The sequence below is a fragment of the Globicephala melas genome, chromosome 5 (assembly GCF_963455315.2).
Source record: "Globicephala melas chromosome 5, mGloMel1.2, whole genome shotgun sequence".
Taxonomy (NCBI): Eukaryota; Metazoa; Chordata; class Mammalia; order Artiodactyla; family Delphinidae; genus Globicephala; species Globicephala melas.
The window spans coordinates 1,127,055-1,151,198 of NC_083318.1; the positions used below are offsets into that span (position 1 = coordinate 1,127,055).

Here is a 24,144-nt window from a genome sequence, read left to right on the forward strand (position 1 = left end):
CCCTTCCCTTAAGGTAGTTGAACCTTTGGCAGATCGGGTAAGAAAAGCCAAGATTCTGGGTCCCCAAGCCCGTCTTAGGTCACTACTAGGCCAAATTGGGTTTTCATAAACGTTACTTCACTGCTAAGGGATGGGGAGAGGCTGTTAAGCCTTGTGCCCCTTGCGCACGTTGTGTACCAGACATCAAGCGGGTTGGAGCCCGTTTCCGAATTTGTACACAGCTTATCGGCAAGTGTGTTGTCACGGACACCAGTGGTGGCCGCGTGTGAGGGGAGCTGGCGGGGCTGCTGGCGGCCACTGTGAACTGTCGTCCGCCTCTTTCCTCCCAGGTCTCGGATGGCCCCGGAGACGAGCCCCCGGAGTCCCCAGACGAGAGTGCGGACGAGACCCAGACCGAAGTGTCCGTCTCGTCTAAAAGGTCTGAACGAGGAGTGACCGCCAAGAAGGAGCACGTGTGTCAGGTGAGGGGCGGGCGGCCTCTGAGCAGCCGGTCGGGGAGCCCGGCCTCGTCGGCCCTCCTCCCACCCCTCAGCCGGGGCCCCAGAGCCCTGGGGGTCCGGGGGATCGTGTGGAGTTTTGTTTCTCACACCTGGTCTCGCGCCCCTGTCGCCTGCAGCTGTGCGAGAAGCCAGGCAGCCTGGTGCTGTGCGAGGGCCCCTGCTGCGGCGCCTTCCACCTGGCCTGCCTGGGCCTCTCCCGGAGGCCGGAGGGGAGGTTCACGTGCAGCGAGTGCACCTCAGGTACGTCCTGCCCCGCCCCGCCCCGTCCCGCCCCGTCTCTCCGTGACCCGCCCCGCCCCGCCGTGTGCTCCGGCTCTCGGCTGAGGTCACTGTCCACCTCCCGTCCCCTGGCCGGACTCTTCACAACTGGTGCCGTGTCGGGAGGACACCCGGAGCCTTCCCGGGAGCCCCCGGGGCCGGCCGTGGGGCACCTCTGCAGTTGGTCTGCTGCCCTCGGAGGGAGGGTGGGAGCCTTTCTTGGGAGGAGCCCCTTCCCCAGAGCTCCTCGCTCGTTTGAGGACGCGCCCCGCCTGGGCCGCCTGGTCAGACGAGCCTGTCCCTGCGGCAGAGCCGGGGCTCAGATCCCGGCGGGGTTGAAGGAGGAGCCGGTGCTCCAGCCACGAGGAGCTGCAGCTCAGGTCCTGTTCTGTGCCCCTCTCTCCGCCCCTCCGACCCCGTCAGGGATTCACTCGTGTTTCGTGTGTAAGGAGAGCAAGACCGACGTCAAGCGCTGCGTCGTGTCACAGTGTGGGAAGTTCTACCACGAGGCCTGCGTGCGCAAGTTCCCGCTGACGGTGTTCGAGAGCCGGGGCTTCCGCTGCCCTCTGCACAGCTGCCTGAGCTGCCATGCTTCCAACCCCTCGAACCCAAGGCCGTCGAAAGGTACAGACACGAGCGAGAGCCTCCGTGCCGGTTTGACACGGTCCTAGGCGCGTAGAGGGCAGGCAGGGGCTGTCAGGCTTGTCCCCCCGGATGTGGATTTGGAGGAACGGTTGGTGGTTCTCCTGTCACTGACTCCGCACGGGGTGGGGTTAGGGTCTTTCTTGATAGTCTCCTTCCTTCCTGCCCTAAGTGTCGTCTTAAAGATCCCTGGCTTTAGGAGCGGGAGGCCTTTGAGCCATTTTGATGGATTCTGTTTGTTCTGGCTTTAATGGTCCTTCACGTGCGAGAAAAATATTTTAAAATCCAGTCACGTCTACGTTATTGTCACGTTAGGTCTGTGGGATTGGGGGTGGCGGGTTACCTCTGCTTCCTGACGCCAGCGGTTCTCAGCCGGCCCTCCAGGGGACACACGGCCGTGTCTGGAGATGCTGCGGGGTATCTGCTGGCGCCCAGCGGTTAGAGGCCGGGGTGCTGCTAAACACCGTCCCATGCACAGGACGGCCCCGCGGGCCCCCGAGAAACCCTGGTTGACCTCATTTTAGAAAACAGCGTTTTAAATGCCTAACGGTTTTCTGACATCGTTTAGAAGCACCGTCGCCTTAAGGAAATGTGTTTTCATGACGTCTAATAAATATCCTTACCCTCCCACTCTAGTTATTTTGTTCATCAACTGCTTCCAGTGTATTTCCGCAGCAGCCCTGCACACCTGTGGAGGCTTGGTTCCTTGGGGTGCTCTGCTCAGTGCCTTGGGCTCTGGGGTGTCTCCCCTTCTCCAGGTAAAATGATGCGGTGTGTCCGATGCCCGGTCGCCTACCATGGTGGGGACGCGTGTCTGGCGGCGGGATGCTCGGTGATCGCGTCCAACAGCGTCATCTGCACGAACCACTTCACTGCCCGGAAGGGCAAGAGGCATCACGCCCATGTCAACGTGAGCTGGTGCTTCGTGTGCTCCAAAGGTGAGGAGCCCCCTGCGGCCGGCCCTGCGCTCCCATCGGGTCCATCTGGACGGTCGGGGCGCTGCTCCTCCTGGCTCCCAGGGCCGAGGGTGGGCCCGGCTGCAGCGCCTTTCGGGCCTTGGCTCTCCACCCTCCTGCCGCCGCCCCGTGCTTGCACATGTAGAGTCGCATACGTGGGAGCTCTGAGTTAACTGTGACCGTTTCACAGGCTTGTGGGACATCGTTAGTGGTGAAAACAAAACGTGCTTTGTGTTAACGTGCAGGTGACTCTTTAAGCTACTGTCTGAGGGTCAGAGGGTAAGAGCTGTAGACTGGGAAGGCCGCGGGGCTGAGCCGGGCGGGGGGGGGGGGGGAGGGGCGGCTAAACGGCGCCCTCTGTGCAGGGGGAAGCCTGCTGTGCTGCGAGTCCTGCCCGGCGGCCTTCCACCCCGACTGCCTGAACATCGAGATGCCCGACGGCAGCTGGTTCTGCAACGACTGCAGGGCCGGGAAGAAGCTGCACTTCCAGGACATCATCTGGGTGAAGCTGGGGAACTACAGGTGTGGGAGGAGGCGCCTGCCCCTCTTTCCTTGTTCAAATGTCTTCTTTTACTTTACAGAACTTAACGCATTGAAATTACTGTCACTCTCTCTGAAGAGTCTGTGAATCCTGTTTTTAATATTTATAATAGATGGTGGCCGGCAGAAGTTTGCCATCCCAAAAATGTTCCCCCAAATATTCAGAAAATGAAGCACGAGATTGGAGAATTCCCTGTGTTTTTCTTTGGGTCTAAAGATTATTACTGGACGCATCAGGCGCGAGTGTTCCCGTACATGGAGGGGGACCGGGGCAGCCGCTACCAGGGGGTCAGCGGGATCGGAAGAGTCTTCAAAAACGGTACGGAGGCTGGTTCCCAGGTGGTCGGAGACAGCGCGCTCGGGTGCCCTTGCCAGTCCTCATTTCTGCTTCCAAATGTTTGACTTCTGTAGAAAACGCTGGACTCAGCATTCCGGCTGTACTTTACGTTAGAAAAAAGTAGGTCTGTAGACTGGTTTGTCGAAGCAGAGGGTAAGAGGTACTGTTTAATGACTTTTCTAACATTGGTCTGTGGTGACTTTCACTAACACGCATTAAAGCTATTTTTAAGAAATTATCTGCGTACTAATTTCCAGGAATCCCTTACCGCTTGCCTTTACGTGAGATGGCGGCGTGCAGGAAACTGGCCTGCGGTCCGGGCCTTGTGCACCGGCTTGCGGGCTCCCTTTGCCCATGAGCAGACACTCAGGTGCCCGGAGGGGCAGGTGTGGGCAGGTCAACAGGACGCCCTGCCCCCAACTCCACAGCCTGGGTGGGGACAGAGAAGACGGCACGCAGGTCTCGCTCGGTTGACCAGAGGGGACGGGACGGGCGGCAAGTGAGGACGGTGGGGAAGTGGGGCCTGTGCCCTCGCCCCCTCCGGGGAGGTGGCCGCGGGCCCTCTGCTCGCCTGGGGCCTCCGCACAGCTGACCCCTCAGCTTTCTCAAGGATTGTTACAAAAGGGAGGTCGCCGGACGTGGACGCGTGTGGGGGCTTAGGGTCGGCTGGCAGGTGCGGAGGGCGGACGCGCCGCGCTCCCTCGCCGAGAGGCCCCACCGAGCTGCCCCCGGGTTCTCTAGCCAGCAGGCGTCCCCGAGCTCCCGTCTGTGTGGATGCCGTGCGGCCCACCTCTGGTCTTAAGGAAACCGCAGACAACACTTAGCAGTGAGATGGAAGTTTAGACTAAACCGTTAAAATGCAGAGCGTAAAGGGCGGATGTGTTGATTTGCTAAAATCTTTCACTCACACATTGTTGACTTTTTAGCACTGCAAGAAGCCGAAGCTCGTTTCCGTGAAATCAAGCTTCAAAGGGAAGCCCGAGAAACGCAGGAGAGCGCGCGCAGGCCCCCACCCTACAAGCACATCAAGGTGACCATCCTGGCGGCGCTGGGGCGGGGGTGGGGGTGAGTCGCTCTCAGGCCCGCGGACTCTTCCTCCCCAGGCTGGGCTCGGCGGCCAGGAGGCTGGCCACAAGCGAGGGTCTGTGCCCAGGACAGCTGCACGAGGCGTCCTAGGCGGGGAGAAGATGCCGTCGCCACCCGGCGTGTCCTTTGCCACACGGGGGCACGGGGTGTGGGCAGGGGTCTCTGCCCAGGCGGTCTCTGCTTTGCCTCCGGGTGAGGCTCAGCCTGCTGGTCAGCGGGGGCTAGAACTACAGTCCTGGCCAGGCTGCCTGAGGCAGGAGGGGCAGAGGGACAGGCCGACCTCCCAGACCACGTACACCGTCACCAAGTGCCGCAGACAGGCTCAGAGGAGCGGTGGCCCCCCCAGGCCAGTGCGCGGCCGGAGCCCCTGATAGAGCGCCCTTCCGCCTCGGGGTGTGGGGAGCGCAGGAGGGAGGGCAGGGGCCGTGTTCCCCAGTGCGTGGGCCTGGAGCCCCGCAGCCGACCACGCTTGGCAAGCCAGTGCACCCGCACCCTGTTGCCCGGGGCCCCGCGGCCTCTTGACGCGTGCTGGCCAACTTCTGGCAGCTCAGGGGCTCGGTCTTTGCTCCTAAAATCTGGACTGCAGTCAATGTCTGTGTGAAGGAAGCATTCCCTCTACTAATGTGTGTTTAGTCTTGTCTTTGGGATGAGTTCCCAGCCATGCAATTACTGGGTCAGAGAGCATGAAACTGGGACTCCTGAGGCCTATTCCGGATTTTCCCCCAACGCGCTGGCATCACTGCAGTCTCTCCCCCAGCGGGGAAGAGGGCGTCTCTCACCACGGTTTCCCCGGAGCTGCTCATCTCTGCTTTAGTTTCTTTTCAATCCTCGCTGCTGCTTTATCGTTTGCTCTGGTTTCTTAACAAGGAGCTGTGCGTTGACGAGGGCGGGGCCGCCGTGTGCCCGCCTCCTTGGGCGCCTCTGTGCGCTGGGTGAGGGGGTCTGCGAGGGGATCAGGTCTCGTGGTGTTGGCTGGGTGCCCCGCATCACTGAGCGGTCCCACGCGGTTCTCTCTCCTCCGACCACGGCCTGGCTCTCGGATGAACGAAGAACACAGTGCTAAGATGAGCCAGCACGGGGTGTTGGGGGGACTGCCCTGCAGCCCACCTCGCGAAGCTCCCAGGGCAGGGCTGGGCCCGCCTCCGCCTGCCTCCCGGCCGCGTCCCCACTTGGCCTGAGTCTGAAAGGCCGCCGGGAGGCTTGGGTGGGTGGGGCAGGCGCGGCAGCCGGGACTCTGGAAGCACTCGGGGGCGAGTGGGCTGAGGCGCCGGCTCTCGCCTGCAGGTGAACAAGCCTTACGGGAAAGTGCAGATCCACACGGCGGACATCTCCGAGATCCCCAAGTGCAACTGCAAGCCCACCGACGAGAACCCCTGCGGCTCCGACTCGGAGTGTCTGAACCGCATGCTGATGTTCGAGTGCCACCCGCAGGTGTGCCCCGCGGGCGAGTCCTGCCAGAACCAGTGCTTCACCAAGCGCCAGTACCCCGAGACCAAGATCATCAAGACGGACGGCAAAGGCTGGGGCCTGGTGGCCAAGAGGGACATCAGGAAGGTGTGTGTGCGCGCGCGTGTCCGTCCCCAGGGCTCGCTCGCCGCTTCCTCGGACTTGGCTTTGCCCGTGGTGCTCTTGCACTCATGTGAGGACAGTATTTCGAAAACCGTTTTTGAGTTGTTACAACTGAGGATTGTAAAACATTCCATGAAAGATATCTATCAGAGTGAAACCCTTAAATTCCTTGAAACGTGCCCTCAGTCAGAACTCTGACGGCTGCCGTGGGGAAGGGAAAGGTTTGCTTAGAAGGGCAGCCAGGAGGGTCGCCAAGCAGAGCGTCGTGGACGCAGCTCCCGTGGGGGCCGTCCTGGGACAGTGTGGGACCAGGTTGTCGGAAGGTGACAGGGACCACGCACAGCCTGTCTCCGCTTGCGGGCTGGATGGCGGGATGCGTGCTTGTCGCAGCGAGCGAGCGCGGCAGCCTCAGACCCGGGACTGCGCTCGGCTGATCCCAGCAGCCCTGTTCCTGCACCTGCCTTGCCGGCTGGTTCATCCAGGCTCCGGCAGGAGAGCTTGTGGGAGTGTTTCCACGCCCGCTCTGTCTCTGCTGGGGAGGTCGAGCGGTGAGGGCGGCTTCTGTGGGAGCTGGGGGCTGACGGTTACAAGCGCCCCCAAGACACGGGAGTGCTGGGAAGCAAGGGTTAGCGTGCTGCTGCTTCCAGAAGAAGGCTCGGGTGCAGGCTTCAGTGACAGCCTCCACGAGACAGGCGTAGAGTTGCCCGACTTGGCCGTAACGTCCAGGGACCTGGCGAGCCCCCTGCCCGACGCCTGCTCCCGGCGTGGGCTCTGGGCCCCAGTGCTGAGGCGCGGCCGGGCCGTTGGTCATCAGCAGCGCACGCTTCTGGTTTCCAGGGAGAGTTTGTGAATGAGTACGTGGGGGAGCTCATCGACGAGGAGGAGTGCATGGCAAGGATCCGACGCGCACACGAGAACGACATCACCCACTTCTACATGCTCACCATAGACAAGGTAACGCGCTGCGTCCTCAGGGCCCGTGTCTGTTGCTCACCATAGACAAGGTAACGCGCTGCGTCCTCAGGGCCCGTGTCTGTCCGCACGGGGCTTCCTGCGGCGTCGGACTGCACACCAGGTGACGCTGTCACGTCGTCTGCGTAGGTGTGTTTCAGGCACCTGTGCTTGTCTCCTTAAGCGCAGTGTCTTCTGGCCACCGCCTGAGGGCCAGGGTGACCGGCTCTCGGCGTGGGACTTCCTGGAGCGTCACGTGTCCCTCTGATGCGTGACGGGTACACTGAACAGTCTTTCCCAGGGTCAGAGAAGAGCATGGTTAGGGGAATTGCACATCCTTCCAGGTACATAGTGGTCTTCTGGGCTGCTTGTTAGGTGTCTGAAGCCCAGGTTTGTGAACATTTGTCAGCGTTCTCAGCAGGTGGGTAAGACGATTTGTCAGCACGTGCGGGTGGAGAAGAATGGGCACGTCCGGGACACTGGGTGCCCAGCTGACAGGCCCCTTCTGGTCGCTCCAAGGAGACACAACCCCAGGAGGTGGCGAGTTTATGTACCCTCCGCCATCCGCCCTCATTTTTGGGTGGTGGCGGTGAGGGGGGTTATTTGATTAGCAATGGGAACCCTAGGCCTATGCCTTCCTGTGTTTAGGCGTCTAAGTTTGAACTACTTACATGTTGTGGAAAATGCCAGGTTGTCACTTAACATACAAATTAGTCCTTGAAATGATGATTCACCGAGGGCACCTGGCTGAAGCCGAGATAAATTCCACGACGCATGAGACGTTGAGACAATGCATCCCTCATCCATTTCCTGCAAGAGTAGAAGAAGCCGCACCTCCCTACACGGTACAAGCGCAACAGAGCAGGACCTCCGCGAGCAGACCTCACATAGGAGGCTCAGCGTCGGTGAGAATCTGAGGGGTGAGATCAAATCTGAAAGAAAGGATTAAATCAACACGTTACAGACGGTTAAAGCCATAAAAGGAGGTTTAGAGACACGGGAACAAGACACTGAGGGATGAATCAGGCAGATGTGAACCAACAGTTAAAACTGGGAGTTAACATATAGTCATTGAAAGTAACCCAGTGGACGGGTTAAGAAAAGTTAGACCGCAGCAGGGAAGTGACTGCAGCAGAAGGAGCTTCTGCGAATCCGTCTGGACGCGCGGCACGGGAACATGGAGCGATGAGGCTGGAGAAAGAGGCCGAGAGACGGGAAGACAGACGCTCAGTAGATGTTCCAGAAGGAAGACGGAAGGGAGACCTGGGGGAGAGGCGGGACGGAGAAAGAATTTATGGAACCTCTGTGACACGGATCATTCCATGGCTGAAGCTGAAGAAGTTTTGGGCAGGACAGATAAAAATAAACCCATACCTAGGCATGCTGTTAGAAATCCATACCTAGGCGTGCTGCTTAAACAAAACGCCTGTGAGACGCCGCACACCACAAGGATGAAGGGCAACAGAGGGACTCCCCGGGGGCCCAGTGGTTAGGACCCGGCGCCTCCACAGCTGAGGGCCCAGCTTCGATCCCTGGTCGAGGAACTGAGGTCTTACAAGTCGCACAGTGCAGCCAAAACAAAAGAAAAAGACAACCGAGAAAAAAAAGACGGAGCGTGTTCCAGGGAACGACAGTCAGATGGTCAGCCTCCTCCTAGTATGATGGAAACCAGGGACACTTCTACTCCTCAGGGAGAAAACCCCTTGGCCCTGCACCTCGCACCCTCCGGGCCGGGACCAAGCGAGCTGACCATCAGCGTCACGTGGCGGAGGAGATAGTAAAGGAGGTTCTTCAGGGGCTTCAGAAGTTACGTGTGAGGCGCGAGAAGGATGGTGGACAAGAGGTGGCACGCGTGCGGGTGTGGCTGTCACAGGTGCTGAGTGCTGGTGAATGCGGGGCAGCGGGGCCGGGATGGCGCCACAGAGGGCGTCAGAAGAGAGGCGAGGCCAGTGGGAGCTGCGTGTTTGCTGTGGATGGAGGGGAGGCTTCACTAACTCGTGCTTTGTCAGGCATACGCAGGAAATGACTGAATGAGTAGAAATGGAGAGTGTAACTTCCACCTTGTGAGAGAGTGGGAAAGTGCATGAAGAAAAGTGTCCGTCAATAGAAAGTGAGGGAGGAGGGAGGAAAAAAGGAGAAAAGATAGTAATCAGAAAACACGAGGTAGGGAGTTCCCTGGCAGTCCCATGGTTAGGACTCAGCTCTCACTGCCCAGGGCCCTGGTTCGATCCCTGGTCGAGGAACTAAGATCCCACAAGGCACTGCCAAAAAACCCCTTAATCTATAAAAATGAAATTAAAAAATCTATACGTAGGATCTTGGTAGAAGATGGCGGTGCTCAATTCCAAAGCAGCAACAAAAAGATACACCAAGTACATCTTCAGTGAAACTAAGGACCTCGTCACCCACGAGCAGACGGAAGACGCTGTCTGAGAGCAGGGGACTCGGAGGCTGAGGTGCTGCAGAGTTGACGCCTCTAGGCCCCCCCCCGCCCCCGAGGTGCCTGCTCCCAGCAGAACTGAGCGGTCCCGACTCGCCTCCTTACTGCTGACAGTCGCACAAGAGGATGAACTAGTAGACGTATATCCAGCGGTCTCAGAAGGGGGCCTCAGAGAAAGAGGGGTGGGTGGGGACCTGTGGTGACAGGCCTCGGAAGGACCGTCTTCCAAAGTACGGCAGCTTTCTGTGAGGCAGAGAGGGGGCCTAAGGCTCTAGAGCCTGGGGAGCTGTGGGCCATCAGGTGGCCACAGAGCAGGGAGCCCAGAGACAGGGCACCCAGAATGCAGCCAGCAGCTGCTCCAGGAGCCCCAGCACGTTTCGAGAGGATCTGTCAACAAAGAGCAGCAGAAGCTCCCTGCGGCCGGGGAGACACGGCCAGAGCTGGGGACATCGTGCCCCAGCAGTCGGCGTGCACTTCTGAAGCACAAGGGGTTAGAGACGGCCACTTAGCAAGCTGAGCTGGACCTCGAACCCGGAGACTGAGAGTGAAACGAGCCGCAGCCAGAGCATCTCTGAAGCTTAAACCCCTGGAGCGGCACCTGAGCAGACGCAGGATGGACACGGCACGGCGGAAAGAGAGGAAGGTTAGAAAGAAAGCGTGGCCGGGGGACAGGCCGCGGAGGGTCTCTCTGCGTGACGGGAGTCTAGGTATTGAAGGAATACCCTGTGTTTCAGGGGCAGTCCATCCAAAGTGGTCGACGTGGTAAATACCTCATTAAAGTTACTGGACATAGCAAGGAACCCTTTGGCCAGCTCGGCCAAAAAACTGAGTTCCTTGTAAGGGGAAGACAGTGAGGCCGTCTCGAGGCTTCTCGTGGCAGAATCCAGCGCCTGAGCACAGAGGAGCACTGATAAGGTTTTCAAGGAAAGAGTGAACTGGAGACTTTCTCTCCAGCCGACTGGTTCTGTAGACGTAGATGTCAGAGTGACAGGTGTGGACACGGGAGCTGAGGGCACCGGTCCTTTGGGGGAAGCTGCTGAAGGATGGGTTCTAGGCGACCCCCGCAAAGCGACTGGTGGTGGTACAGGTATCGGGAACTTGTGCCGAACTGTGACTCCCGACAGCAACAGGGGAGGCCAGAGAGTGAGGTAAACTCACCTCTGATGCTGATGCCTGAGCGTCAGCTGGTACGACAAGTAGGAGTAGCTTTCAGCATTTTTAAGTATCAAGGTAAGAATGCCGCGGAAAACTGGGTTGTAAGGATGGAGGTGGGTCAGGGGAGACCACTGCAAGAGGAGGTTGCGGGCGCCGTATGCAGGCAAAGATGCCCTCGATAAAGGACAGCCAGCAGGGAAAATAAAGTTCCCAACATAACAGGAAAATGAGTAATTAAAAAACCCCATTACTTCATAGCAAAAGGCTTAAAACCCAAATAAACAAGCAAATTAGATTGATAGAATTGTGCCCAACATGTGAGTCATATTTGTAAAAGGGAGTGGGATTAACTCATCTATTAAAAGATTTCCAGATTGGTTCATAAAGCGAAGCCTGTTTCTCTGCTGTATCTAAGAAACAGAGGGATCCTGAAAGTTGAAAATAAAATTGTGCACAAAAGTGTGTCAGGTGGAGTCAAATTAAAAAAGAATTGTTCTCAGACAAGGCAAAATTTGGGCCCCAGCGCATTCAGTGAGACAGAGGAAGGCCTTTTAACGTCAAGAGCGCCGCCAGGGACCAGGATACATCCTGCAGGGTGTGCCCCAAATAACAGCGCAGCCACCCCCCAGAGCCACAATTCAGGGAGGCACAGGAGACAGCCAAGTGAGGATCCACGTCTTGGAGCGAGAGGCCCTAGGCAGAGAATCAGCATGGACTTAGCACCAACTACAAAGAGAAGCAGCCGTGCGGAGAGCCCGTGGCCGCAGCAGTGGGACAGCGGAAACGGGAAGCAGCGGCAGGTTCATCAGTAGAGGACGGCTGGGCACCAGCATCCCGGCCCTGAGGAGCCGAGGCAGCTGCTCAGAGCAGGTTCGGCGGTTCCTTTCAGTGAGGCAGGAGCACGTGCTTCTGAGGTGTGTCCACCTTCAGAGGAGCAGCTAGCGTCCGGGTGTGAGCGTGTGGCTGAGGCCCCCGCCCGGGGCCGCCCGTCCAGGGCAGGGGGGCCTGGCAGGCGTGTCAATGCCACGCTCCTGGGGTGCCTGTGCACACGTCCTGTCCCCCGCTCACAGACCCCGTGTGGCGTTACCGCGTGGCCGTGATGCTTTCTGTGGCCTAGTTTTAAGTGCCCTCCCGCCTCCGGTACGTTTCTCCCGTCCCTTGCAGTCGCGCGGTCGATGAGAGACCCTTAGGGTGAGGAAGGCGAGGTCACCGCTCCCTGATGCCGGGCGAGTGCATCGTCTGGGTTTTGCCACAGTAGGAGTACATCTCCGTGTACACAGAGGCGCTTGCCTTTCGGGGGGTCGAGTCCCGGGAGCATGAAGGCGGGACCCTCATCGCTTTTGCCCGGGTGCGTCTCAAGACTGCTGCTGCCGCAGGGGTTGGCCCCCCTCCCATCAGCCAGCGTGGCCTCACGGCCTCAGGACGTTCTCCTTGTTTCCTCCACCGCTGGGCTGTCTCGACTTCCTGGCTGGTTTGTGTCGTAAGCGGTCAGTCCTGTCCTCTGTCAGGCTGTTGGTGTCCGGCTCCCTCACTTGCCGTCCGACGTCGGGGAGCTCGGCTCACTGTCCCCCGCTCACCAGCGCTCGGTCCCTCCGTGTGGTGTGACCTGCCTGCCCTCCGTGAGCAAGAGAAACAGGACTGGTTTGGGGGTGTCCCATCTGAGTGGACCTGGGAGACCACGGTTCTCAGTGCAACACCAGGTGTCCAGCACGACGGTGACGATTCCCTTTGAATGAGAACGTGATGGCTGAGAGTTGCCCACGTGTGTAGATGCTGCTTGAAACTTGAGTTGTGCCTTACAGGACCGTATAATCGACGCCGGCCCCAAAGGAAACTACTCCCGGTTCATGAATCACAGCTGCCAGCCCAACTGCGAGACCCTCAAGTGGACAGTGAACGGTGACACGCGCGTGGGCCTGTTTGCCGTGTGTGACATTCCTGCAGGTACCGTGCCTCCGGGGCTCCCCGTGGGGCTCCCAGCCGAGCGGGCAGGTGGAGGGCCCTTGTCCGATGCTGTGTGTGGCCGGACCGCCGGGCTCGGGGAGGGCGGGCGGCTGGCGATTTGGAAGTTGTGTTTTGTTTGGAACGTGCACCTTGCAGCGTGGAATCGAAAGCCGTGCGGGGACAGTACAGGTGCGCTGACAGGCGCAGGGCTCGTAGACCTGATGCAGGCTTCTTGGCAGGGTCGGGAGAAGGGCAGTGTCCCAGTGTGGCTTGTCTCCCTCACCCAGGGACAGAGTTGACCTTCAACTACAACCTCGACTGTCTGGGCAACGAGAAAACAGTCTGTCGGTGCGGGGCCTCCAACTGCAGCGGGTTCCTCGGGGACAGGCCCAAGGTGAGCGGTGGCGGGAGCGGAGTCTGCCGGGCGGGGCGAGGACGGCAGGGGAGGCCAGGCGCCAGACTCGGTGGCTGCCCCTGCAGAGGCCACAGCGTGCTGGGGCTTCACGGCCTGGAGCCGGGAATCCAAAGTGAGAGCCTCCGTGCGCGCCTGGCGGCACGTGGCGTTCTGCCTGCGTGTCTGTTTCCGCGTCTCCTTCCCTCTTTCACAAGGACGCCGGTTGGTTGTGCAGGGTTAGGGCCCGCTGCTTTACATCTGCAGCGACCCTACTTCCAAGCAAGGTCACATTTGAGGTTCCAGGAAGGACGTGGCTTTGGGGCGGGGTGAGGGGGGGGGACACGGCTCCACTCAGCACACTTAGCCCCTTCCCTGTGCTGGGTAAAACGCGGGCCTGAAGCCTCTGGACGGCCGCAGGCATCCAGGCCCAGAGGTGGGATGTCCACAGCGGGCCTGCCGCTTCACCTGGCTTTTCTCATCTGTTCTCAAAAGACGCGCCGCGTGGGGAAAGAGCCTGCCCTGGGCCGCATGCCCGCTGAGCGGCGCTGCGGCCGGCGGCCTGTGTTGTTTCCTACAGGCAGTAAATGGGAACAGGTCGGGCCCCTGCATTTTCCCTGTCGGCTGCAGACCCCCACTCTTCTCCTGTGAGACCATCCTCAGGGGTCCCTGGCGCTCCCGACCTTGACCTTGGCCCTGGTGACCCCTCGGGACAGCTGGCCTCAGTGTGCGCAGCTCCCTTGAGTGAACTGCATTTATTTCTTCATTCTAGACCTCAGCATCCCTTTCCTCGGAGGAAAAGGGCAAAAAGACCAAGAAAAAAACCAGGAGGCGTCGAACGAAAGGCGAAGGGAAGAAGCTGTCTGAGGACGAGTGCTTCCGCTGCGGTGACGGCGGGCAGCTGGTGCTGTGCGACCGCAAGTCCTGTACCAAGGCCTACCACCTGCCCTGCCTGGGCCTGGGCAAGCGGCCCTTCGGTGGGTCCCCAGCCCGGGCAGCCGAGGCCAGACCACCCGGCGCAGCCCTTGGGGGCCGGCAGGGGCTGGGGGAAGGTGCCGGGAGGAGCTGCTTGGGAGCGAGGGGCCCCGCACCCCTGGGTCTCAGCTGGGAAGACGGGGAGGGGCTGGGGCTGGGGCTGGAGTCTGCCCTTCAGAGAGATGATGGGCTCCGGCGTGCACAGAGCGGCCATGTCACCTCGGGAGGGAAGCCGAGAGGCCCTCACCCGGAGACGGAAGCGGCAAAGCTAGAAAAGGAGACGTCAGTTGTGTTTGACTGTGAAACAAACACTGTGTGTGGCACGAGATGATGCAGCAGGGCCAGCAGGCGGGCGGCAGAGAGGCTCACGGCGGGCGTGCCGGTCTCCCCAGACCGCGCTAAGAGCCTTTGCAGGCGGACCCCAGAGAGATCGGGGCCCCCGAAACACCCGGCCCGGCTGCACACCCGTCGCCGGACAGCAGCCGGGCGGCAGGGCCGCCGGTGCCGCTGGGCCATCTGGGCTCGGAGGTGGGGCCTGCTCGCTGCCCTCCGGCCCCAGGCCTCTGAGCACCAGCTTTAGCTTCTCTGTACCTTTCGACGCTTGCCTGGAAAGCGCTGTCTTGGTTTAGTAGTTTGTGTTCATCTGACTAGACTGAGTTTTTTTTGTTTTTTTTTTTTAGACTGAGTTTTAAAGTTAGTTTTCAACCATGGAAATGTTACAGTGTTACAAGTTGCCATTCCTCTCTTCTGTCTGGTGATACTTTGTTTCGTTGCAGGGAAGTGGGAATGTCCTTGGCATCACTGTGACGTGTGTGGGAAACCTTCCACTTCATTTTGCCACTTTTGCCCCAATTCGTTTTGCAAGGAACACCAGGACGGGGCAGCCTTCAGCTCCACCCAGGACGGGCGGCCATACTGCGGCGAGCACGACTTGCGGGCAGAGCCGGCCGAGCAGCCCTGCCCGGAACCCAAGTCCAAGGGGAGGAGGAAGAAGAGGAGGTGCTGGCGGAGGGTCACGGAGGGCAAATAGCGCCAGGCCGGGGCGGGGTGAGATCGGGGGCCCCGCGTGGCCGGCCCGCCCTGTGCGCAGAGGGCCGGAGGACGCCGCCCGCAGCCCCCGGGACGCACGCACAGGCCTCCTCGGGAGGGGGCGCCTCCCGTCACTGAGCCATCCCAGCAGCGCCCGCTGCGCCGCACTGACCGTCCAAGCCGCGTGGTTCCAGCCGCGAGGTGCGGACGCCCCAGGACAGACAAGCCTGACGACACAGCATTACAGCTACACTTGAATCTCAGAACGTCAAGGTGCCCTCCCGCTCTACTTTGCTAGGTTAAAGTTACAACGGAAAAGTAATTGGCATACGAAATGCTTTTGTCTCCCCTGAGATGTAGAGTAGTATTTTTTCGGAGGATCACTCTTACCTCTTTTAATCTTGACAACGTCACCCAGCCTGCTTCCCCGTTGCCATCACTCAGGAGAGGAGACCAGGGTGGGGCCTGGGCAAGGACTCAAGACCCCGGGTGCCCTGGGAACCATGATTCTGCTCTTATGGAACAGCTGTATGATTTCTTTTTTGTACTAATGTGAAGTTTTTCCTCAGAATGCTTCTTTTCCATCCTCGTGAGGAGCCGGCCCCAGGACGGTGACTAGCTAGTGTTGTTGTGGGATCTCCCCTGTCGTGTTTCTCTCCGTGGACTTGAGGCAAGCGCTGCTGCCACGTCGGCCTCTAAAGCACAGGCTCCCGTGGGGCAGCCTCCCCGGAGGGTCTCATCACTTGGGGGAAGAGCTTGTACATTTTTTCGGGTGGCTTTTCTTTACCAGTTTCTGGCTTTTATTCTCAATATATTTTTGCTAAACTTGTTTCACAAATTACCACCGACTGAAATGCGTGTTTACTGATGCGTGTGTGACCCGCTGAGCTGTGTGACGCGGCCACTTAGGGGAACGGTTTGTCCGGCGCTCTGCCCGGTGGCGTCTCGGGTGACGGTCGCGCAGCAGGGCACTGCTGCGTGCCCCTCCCACACACACCCCGGGACGCGGAGCTCGGGGGGGACGTTGTGCGTCCAGGCGCTCCTCCCGGGCTGAGGAAAGAGCGAGTTCAGGCGCATCGTCACCCCAAGTGACTGCACGCGTGCTGTGGGCCTGTTCCCGGGAAGCCTGAGCCGCGCTGGGCAGACGCCCTCGGCCAGGGCCCCTCGGAGGAGCGCTTGTCCTGGGACTCGGGCCGGCCTGCCGGGCGTGGGCACCCAGCCTTGGAACAGCCCGGCCGACACTGTCCCCTGGGAGATTTCCATGGACCGTTAGCCCCACGCAGGGAGAAGCTTCTGCGAAGCACAGCGTTCCCATGGACCCCGGGACGCTGGGAGCGCCCTGCCAGGAGCCCGCGTGCCTGCCTGTCTCCACTCGCGGTGGGAGGGAAGGGGGCGCTCAGCAGCAGGTGCTTTTTTCTAGCCTCTTCTTCTTAAAATAACCTGAGGAGAGCATCTCTCCTCTGCAGAAAAGTTTACACAACCGTTCTTGAAAACTGCCACGGAGGTCTCCTGTTGGTCTCTCTTACCGTTTTCGCCTCGGAGAATTGCAGGATATACCAGCACTTGGACCCAAGTTCACTACTGCTCCGGGGTCCTGCGACGGGAGCTGTGGGGGGAGGGGGCGGTCTCGGCCAGGCCGGGACCCCTGGGGAAGCACCTGCTCCAGGTGCGAGGCGCCCGGGCCTCCCCAGGCACGGATTAGGAGAGTCGGCTGACCGAGGCCGTCCTGCTGGCCCTTCTCTGGTGACCCTGGGGCAAGTGACGTAGGACCAAAGGAAAAACAAGCCGTGTCCTCAGCTGGTGCTTCCACGGGCGGCTCGGTTCTCTGGAAACGCGCCTGCTCGGTGAGACGCAGGGGCCGTGGGGTAGTTCAGTTCAGAACTCTTGTTTCTTTCAAATGGTCTTTTAAGAAAATACTGGATTGACGTAGATTCATGCTCCTTAGGCCCTGAACCTGGCGCCTGCGCGCTCTGGGGCTGGGCACGAGGGGCGCCGAGGCCTGGTGCCAGCGCAGCGGCCGCGGGCGCAGCCCCGCCCTTCAGAGCCAGGGGCCTCGGTGTGGGCTGACGTCACTCGCCCTTTCCTGCCGGTGAGGGACTTCTGCCTAAGTCAGAACATCAGAATTGGTTTTGCAGTGCACTTTGGGGAGCAGATTAACTTATTTTTGTATTTGACAGTAGTAAAAATTTTGTGTGATTTTTGAGTCACTTTGATATTACTTCCAAATTCTTTTATAACCTTTCTGAAGGAAATACTGGAAAACTTATTTTAGATATGGTTGCCCTCTTTCCAAAAACTGTTAAACTAATGAGCAAATAACACTAACTCTGAGAATCTCCAGAAAACCAGTTTATGGATCTGAGCACAAGGCATTGCAGGAGCAGTGGGGCTGCAGGGGCCCTCCCGACGGGGCCGAGGCCTTTGCTCCGAGTCTGAGGGGAGCTTGCTTCGGGGGAGTCGGTCTTTCCTGAACGTCAGCTTCAGCCCTTCGTCGTTAATGTGAAGCAGAAACACAATGAAAACCGCCCAAACACCTCAGGATTCCTCAGCATCAGGAGCTGACCAGGACCCCTCGTGTGTCGTGTCGACGCCAGCGCGGGCCTCTGGACACGGGGACGCTTCTCTCCGTTGGGGGTCGTGGGCGCATGTCCAAAGCGGGTGATTAAGCTGCGAGCACCACGGGGAGGCCGCCTGGCGCCCCCGCCCGGGTCCCGTCCTCCGAGAATGCTCGGGACCCCCTGCCTCACCCTCAGGTCTGCGCCCCGGCGCCTTCCCAGTGTTTCCCTTGACACATAAACTGCAGTGTGTGCGGCGCCATCTTCTAGAACTGCCGTATGTCCAGGAATAAGAAAAGATAAGCCTGTTTTTATGAAAGGTAACACAGACGACTGTCAGTTGCCGAACTCTCGATCCTGTGAGATGTGGAGCGTTTGATGAGTGAGTAAAGTGCTGTGTCCGCAGGCGTCGTGTCCACCGCACCCTGTTGAGATGTGAAATTAAACAGAAACCTCAACGTGCCTACTGGTGTCTCAGCGTCGCACGGAACGCGGCCAGGCTCCGCCTTTGGGGGGGTGTACCAGGTGCTACCGCCAATTTTGACAGACTTAAAAAACTTGAAATTCACTTCTGGGGGAAGATACTGAAATGTAGATTTGAGAATTGCTGGTTGCGGGGAAATAGGATTTAAGGTCGGAAGTTGTGTTTGGAAGATTGTGTATGAGTATTTTTGTATTAAAAAATTTAAAGGCTTTTTTCTTTATGTGGAATTGCATTTTGAAGTTTGGGTCTCTCTTCCATTCCCCCAGTCCCTTTTCTTTCTTTTTTTTTTTTGGTCGCGCTGTGCCGCATGCGGGATCTCAGTTCCCCGACCAGGGACGGAACCTACGCCCCCTGCAGTGGAAGCACCAGGCAAGTCCCGCTGCCAGTCACTTTGAGTCGTCACTCTGAAGCATCTGGCACAGTCCCCTGACATCTGGGGAGAGGCCAACGTGGCCTTGGACGTATAACAAGTATCGTAGATAGTGCGTGTCATTCCGATTTGGGGAAAAGGCTTTTGTTCCTGTTATAATTTGGTTCCCAAACCCCCGTTAAAGGTGACAGAGTCGGGAGAGGAAGCTGCAGACTCTTCTCAGCCCCGCAGGTGGTTGAGCCCCAGGCCCCTTTGACGTGCTCCCCACGCCCGCACCATCCAGGAGTGACCCCTGGGCTGACCCCAACGTCACCCACCCCAGAGAGGGGCTGGGGCCCCAGAGCAGAGAGGTCGAGCTGGCTGGAAACACAGCTCTGGTGCTTTTTCTTTAGAAAAGCTAAACTTTAATTAGATAGTTTTTACAATGAAAACAGGTACCCAAGGACTGGTCTTAAATGCTCACAACGGTACAAAAGACAAATACAAAACCTGTGGGTGGTGAGCGTGTCCTGGCATCCCCCATCCCTGGGCACTGGCGGCCGTCCCCGCCCCGTTCTCAGACACACCAGGCGCCACCTTTGGTCCCTCAGCCGCGTGGGCGGGGAGAGGGGCTGCACGAGCAAGAAAGGCCCTCTCTCGCGGTCAGTGGGACTGAAGAAAAAATGAGAAAAGACGGAAGTCTAACAGGCAGAGCTGGTGCCAAGATTAGGAAGTTACACCTTTCGGGGCTAAGTTTAACATTCAGAACTGTAACACTGAATGCAAAAAAGTGTCTTAAATCACACAAAAGGGACCCATATTAAAATTTAGAAAATAAGTCCAAAACACCCCAGAGAAACTGAACCCAAAGCTCAAGCGGGCTGGGCCTCGGTGGCACGGCGGCGGCCCTAGGACGCGTTGGCCATGGGCTTGTACTTCTTGAAGCGCGTCCACTGGCCCGTGGCGTAGTTCATCTCGAAGACCGTGTCCACCAGCATGGTGGTGCTGCCCTGGCCGTCCGACTTGGGCAGGTCCTCCGTGTGCTCGCTCAGCTTGATCTGGATCACGTCGCCCTGCTCCTGGCACGGGTTCTCTGAGGGGGGCAGGGGCCGCTGGGCAGAGGCCTGGGGGCGCGGGGGCGTCCCCCACCCCCGCAGGACCCAGGCCCCCCCACCCCCCAGGGCCGGCCGCAGACCCACCTCGGGAGCCAGCCATGAAGCCCAGGATGAGGGCCTTCTCGGGCCGTGTGACCTTGTTGGCCGTCTTGAACATCTCCTGCGCGGCAAACATCTGCTCTCTCTGCAGTGGAGGAGCAGGGCTGGGTGCTGGGCCCCGGCGCCCCTGCTGTGGGCGGGGCCGCACACACACACCCCGCCCCACACACCTACCGTGAGCGACAGGTTCTTCTTGGGCTGCTGCTGGGCGGGGGGCTGGGCCTGGGCCTGGGGGGCCACCATGGCCACCGGAGGCGTCTGGGTGGCGGGGGCGACGGCTGGGGGCGTGGTGGGCGTCAGGGGCGAGGTGGGCGCCGCGGGTGTGGGCGCTGCAGGGCTGAGGCCGCTGTTGTACAGGGGCGCCCTCTGCTTGAACTGTGCCGGCAGCGCGGGGCTGGGGGCGCTGGGCTCCTCGGGGGGCCGGCTGGCCTGCAGGCTGGCTTCCCGGGCAGGCGGGGCTGCAAGCAGAGCAAGGCCTGGGGGGCGGCCGGCAGGGCCAGGGACCCCGCCTCCGAGAGAAGTGCCTGGGCCCTCCTACCCGCAGCTGGGGTGCGAGCCCCGGGCGGCACCTCTGGGCACGGGGCCCACGCCCCCGAGAGCCCCAGCAGGGAGCCAGAGGGCTCAGGCCTTCTGAGACCAGCAGGGAAGACGTCCAGGCGCTAATGGGCTCCTGGGCGCTGGCGAGGGGACGGAGGGCTGCTTCCTGGAGCCCAGCAAGCCTGCCTGACCCCCAGGCCCTCTCTGGCCACCCCCTCCCCGAGGCCAAGCTCCCCCCCGGGCAGGCGACGCTGAGCCCGGGGAGCAAACGCCTCGGGGCAGAACCCACGGATCCCCCTCCACCTTTCCTTCCGCGCCTTCTTTCTCAAACTGTAGGGCTACATGAGGACCCTGAGGCACTGTAACCTCAGCAGCCCCCCTCCCGCTCACAAACTGGGCCTCACACCTGGCACCGCACAAGGGAAGGGGCGCTGCCTGTCTGGCCCCGTGAAGGGCAAAGCAGCTGAAACCCCTGGGTTTACTTCTCGAAGCTCGTGCTGGGCAGGAGGGTCTTCCGGCCCCGGCGGCACCAGCAGAGGTCCTGACACCCAAGGAAGCACCACGTGGGCGAGTCCTGGGAAGATGCTGCTCCCTGCCTGGTGGGTGCTGCCTGCTCTGGGTGCCCGCTCACCTGGCGGGGCCTCGGAGCTGGGGATGTAGGATGAGGCAGGGACCACACTGGGCGTAGCCGGCAGGTAGCTCGTGGATGGCAGCGCAGGCTCGTTGTTCAGAGACCCGAGTTTCTAGAAGACAGAGACCATGGTTCCTCTCAAAAGCAGCCCGGGGGCTCAGCGTGAGCCTCTCCCAGTCCTGGATGGGGCCGGCTCCTCTGTGGGCCTCAGCGTCCCGGCCCAGTGTGAACCCGAACCTCCAGCCCCACAGGAGGGCCCCCACCCCCGGGAGCAGGACTGGGGGCACTGCTGTCCCCAGGGATAGAGACTGCTCCAGGCCAGGGGCCCCGCGCTCAGCAGTGCTGGACCCCAAGCGTCCGGCCCTGCCGCCGCCCCCATCCTGGAGCTGCCTTGTTGGGAGGGCGCAGAGTGGGGCGAGGCTGTCCCTGTTTGGTTAGGGACCCTCCCAAACCAGCCATCTTTGAGGTAAGAAGAAATTTTTTTTTTTTTAAACCACAAAAGCATATGAGAAAAGGAAGACACTCCTTTCAATAAAGTAAGAAAACACAGCTCTGCAATGAGAAGTTTCCCACCACCCAGAAATGACAGACACAGGGCGCCTGGCTGCCCAGCCCCTCCAGGCAGGCCGCACCGGCAGCGAGGGGCCTCCCGCAAGGCCGCCCTACCACCCCTGCGGGACGGGGGACGCCGAGGAGCCCTGAGCGCGTGGCGCTGTCCAAACCTGGGCCCGCGGGCACGCCAGCGCCCCGGCGGCGCCACCTCTTCTGCGTGTGTCCACGTACATACGTGTGCATCCGCGCGTGTGCTCCCACGGAACGTGCCTCCGCGGCTAACGCTGGGAATGGGGGCATGTGCTCCGGCCGCCCGCGGCCCTGCAGCCCTTACCTGTGTGGACACCAGGCCGGCCGCGTAGTCGGGGGTGGCGTTCTCCACGACCGTCTCTTCCTTGGCTGGCTTCTCCACCGCCTCCGCGTCTGCGGGCAGAGCACAGGCCTCAGCGCCCCGGGCGGCGGCCCTCCCGGCCCGAGGCGGCGGCGACTCTGAGGACAGGTCTGCCCCGCAGGCTTGCCCCTCTCCAGCCGGAGGCGGTCTCCGTCTCGGTAGACGAGAGACCAGGGCCTCCGCGGGCGGACGGGCCCCAATACGCACCCAGGGTCTTCCTCCTCCTCTTGGCCTCCCGGCCGGCCCCGACCATATCCAGCTCGGAGATGTCGAGGAGCTGCCGACACAGACAGAAGCCCACCCTCAGCCCCACGGAAGGAGCGCGGCTGGTCCCGCGTGGGCGGGGCTGCCAGGGGACACGCCCACCTTCACGCCCCTCTCCTTCCGCAGGGGCGTCCTCGACGGCGGGATGGCAGTGCGGTTCCCCGCGGGGCTGAAGACGCTGGGGGCGGTGGGGCTTCGGAAGGGCGCCTGCTTCGGGATGCCTTTGAGCGGGGCTGCGGAGAGGACGGGCCGTCAGGGGGCCTCGCGGAGCGGCTACTCCGCCACCGCTGCGTATTCCGCTTGCCTGTCTCCGCCAGAGCCACCCCTGCTGGCCTGCCAAGTGCTCCCCCAGAAGTGCTGCGCCTCCGCGAGGGCAGGTGCCAGGGGCACCTCCCCGTGCCCAAGCACCGGGGCATCGGGTCGGCCTGCCCAGAAGAGCACGCCGTGGCAACCAGCGACACCACAGCCAAACTGACGTCTCTGCCCAAGATGCCAAACCAACAGAGACGCCACACCCAGTCCTTTATCACCACAGACAGGACTCTCAGCTTCCACTTCTTTCTTGCACCTCGGGGTTAACAGATGTGTTACAGGCTAGAGGCCCCACGCTGCAGCCAGAATCACCCTCCCTCTTCCCCTGGGCCCGGCCCCTCATCTCTCTCAAGGGGAAGGCACCTGACACATGAGGAACGGCTCCTTCTGAAGGGGGCCTGGCCCCTTCCCCAGGCATCCAGTGCCTCCCCATTCCTGCCACTGGGCCCCGCCCCAGTGCTCAGCGAGCAGACACCAGGGCTGACTCACACCAAGATCATGTACGGCGTCCCAGGCCCGGTGCACAGGTGGCCCCTTGGCACGGCCAATGGGACAGGGCAGGGAAGCAGGAAGCACCCCTGAACCGCACCGTGGGCACGCTGGGTCGGGGCGCCCGGCCGGAGTGTGGGAAGGAAGGTGAGGGGAGCTTTGTCAGGGGGACTGGCACGTGGGGGGCAGGCAGGGACATTACAGTGAGGGCCCCACCCAAGGCAACAGCCGGCCCTGAGGAGACGGGGCTGGGCCCCCCCCAACAGTGCTGAGTCGGCCGACACCAAGACGGCAGCTCCCACCTGAGTGCTGTGGGCTGTGGGCCCCGCAGGGAGGACCCCCACGAGCCCCTCAGGCTCCCGTGGCAGCCTGGCTGCTGCTCTCACCGACCCACCTGCCCTGTCCGGTCGGCCCTGGGCCTGGGCAGCGTGGGGTGGGCAGGGAGCAAGAGGTGCGCTCCGGCCCCGAGGGAGGGACGAGGGCGCAGACCCGACGACACGACGGCGGCCCGGTCAGCCTCGAGCTTGTAGAGCCCTCGCCCCACGGAGAACCTGGGGCCGGCACGGGGCCGCAGGCGGCAGGACCTGGGGCGGAGGCGGCGGCCCATGCCCTCCACGGCCATAAGGACGAGCGAGAACCGAGACTGAGCGTCTCCCTCCAATCCCGGTCTTTCCTCATCTCAGGTGGAGCCTTCCGGACCCTCCGTAAGCGGAAGAGACCCCCTCATTTCACACAACAGAGCCGGCAGCACCGCAGGGCCCGTGGCCCAGTCAGGTCAAAGTTCAACGACTGAGCTCCCGAGGAAGGGCGAGCCCTCCCCTCCGACCCCGCAGCGGCCCGGCCTTACTCGTGGTGTCCATCTTCCGCAGCAGCCCCCGGCCCTTGGCATGGAAGGGCACCCCCGCACTCCTCTTCAGCTGCTGGGCGGTCTCGGTGGCTGTAAGACAAGGTGGCCTGCGTCAGCGCCCACCGACGACAGCGCCTCCATCCGTGGGATTTACAAAGAAGGTCGAGTTGCAAGGACTGGAGCACAGACGCTCGCTCGTCTGCTTTCAAACGTTACAGCTACGCTTTCTGTGTAGGGCAGCGGTCCCCAACCCTTTTGGCACCAGGGACCGGTTTCGGTTTCGTGGAAGACAACTTTTCCTCGTACTGGGGTTGGCGGGGGATGGTTCAGGAGGTAATGCGAGCGGCGCGGAGCGGCAGACGAAGCTTCGCTCGCTCCTTTGCCCGCTGCTCACCTGCTGCTGCGCAGCCCGGTTCCTAACAGCCCGCGGTCCCGGTCCATGGCCCCGGGTTGGGGACGCCTGGTGTAGAGAACCACACTTGCAGCAAGCAGGGCTCTGGCGGCTGCACCTCCCGGGGTGGGGGGGCGGGAGGGGCCCCGATGAAGCGTCCTCACTGGTGGGTGGTCGCCTGGCACAACCTCACCCTTCCCTTCACAGAAGCATCAACGCGAGGCAGGAAACAAGCTCGGGGAGGGACGGGAGCCCCACGCCCACCCGGCACCAGGTTCTGCCATGGGGGGCTGGGGGCAGGTGCCACTGCTGACCGCACGGAGGGGCCTGGGAGCTGCCCAGGGGGCTGGGGGCC

At 61.1% G+C, this 24,144-nt stretch overlaps 2 protein-coding genes and 1 non-coding gene across 11 annotated transcripts in view; 2 read left to right on the top strand and 1 right to left on the bottom strand.

Moving 5' to 3' along the window:
• Window positions 1-18,039, top strand: part of NSD2 (nuclear receptor binding SET domain protein 2) — a 76,386-nt gene extending 58,347 nt beyond the window's left edge. For 2 of the 7 annotated variants that reach the window (XM_060298877.2, XM_060298874.2), the window contains exons 10-22: window positions 330-461; window positions 617-740; window positions 1,182-1,382; window positions 2,159-2,338; window positions 2,722-2,878; window positions 3,010-3,215; window positions 4,160-4,263; window positions 5,604-5,873; window positions 6,726-6,842; window positions 12,237-12,378; window positions 12,666-12,772; window positions 13,542-13,746; window positions 14,521-14,918. In XM_060298877.2, coding sequence (XP_060154860.1) covers window positions 330-461; window positions 617-740; window positions 1,182-1,382; window positions 2,159-2,338; window positions 2,722-2,878; window positions 3,010-3,215; window positions 4,160-4,263; window positions 5,604-5,873; window positions 6,726-6,842; window positions 12,237-12,378; window positions 12,666-12,772; window positions 13,542-13,746; window positions 14,521-14,774 — 2,199 coding nt within the window. In that variant the 3' untranslated portion in view covers window positions 14,775-14,918. Of the gene's footprint in view, window positions 1-329; window positions 462-616; window positions 741-1,181; window positions 1,383-2,158; window positions 2,339-2,721; window positions 2,879-3,009; window positions 3,216-4,159; window positions 4,264-5,603; window positions 5,874-6,725; window positions 6,843-12,236; window positions 12,379-12,665; window positions 12,773-13,541; window positions 14,467-14,520 lie in introns of those variants that run through there. The other 5 variants (XM_030876691.3, XM_060298876.2, XM_060298875.1 and 2 more) reach the window with 3 other exon arrangements.
• LOC115863770 (small Cajal body-specific RNA 23) lies at window positions 12,004-12,130 on the top strand. Its single transcript, XR_004043663.1, has one exon. It is a non-coding gene; the product is annotated as a small Cajal body-specific RNA 23 (non-coding RNA).
• A 433-nt stretch (window positions 18,040-18,472) lies between the features above and the next one.
• NELFA (negative elongation factor complex member A) overlaps window positions 18,473-24,144 on the bottom strand; it is a 42,944-nt gene continuing 37,272 nt past the window's right edge. The window contains exons 5-12 of one of the 3 annotated variants that reach the window (XM_060298878.2): window positions 23,399-23,488; window positions 21,853-21,983; window positions 21,694-21,763; window positions 21,430-21,518; window positions 20,544-20,655; window positions 19,550-19,833; window positions 19,361-19,460; window positions 18,473-19,254 (exon numbers count right to left, since the gene is read on the bottom strand). In XM_060298878.2, coding sequence (XP_060154861.1) covers window positions 19,070-19,254; window positions 19,361-19,460; window positions 19,550-19,833; window positions 20,544-20,655; window positions 21,430-21,518; window positions 21,694-21,763; window positions 21,853-21,983; window positions 23,399-23,488 — 1,061 coding nt within the window. In that variant the 3' untranslated portion in view covers window positions 18,473-19,069. The remainder of the gene's footprint in view (window positions 19,255-19,360; window positions 19,461-19,549; window positions 19,834-20,543; window positions 20,656-21,429; window positions 21,519-21,693; window positions 21,764-21,852; window positions 21,984-23,398; window positions 23,489-24,144) is intronic. The other 2 variants (XM_060298879.2, XM_030876700.3) reach the window with 2 other exon arrangements.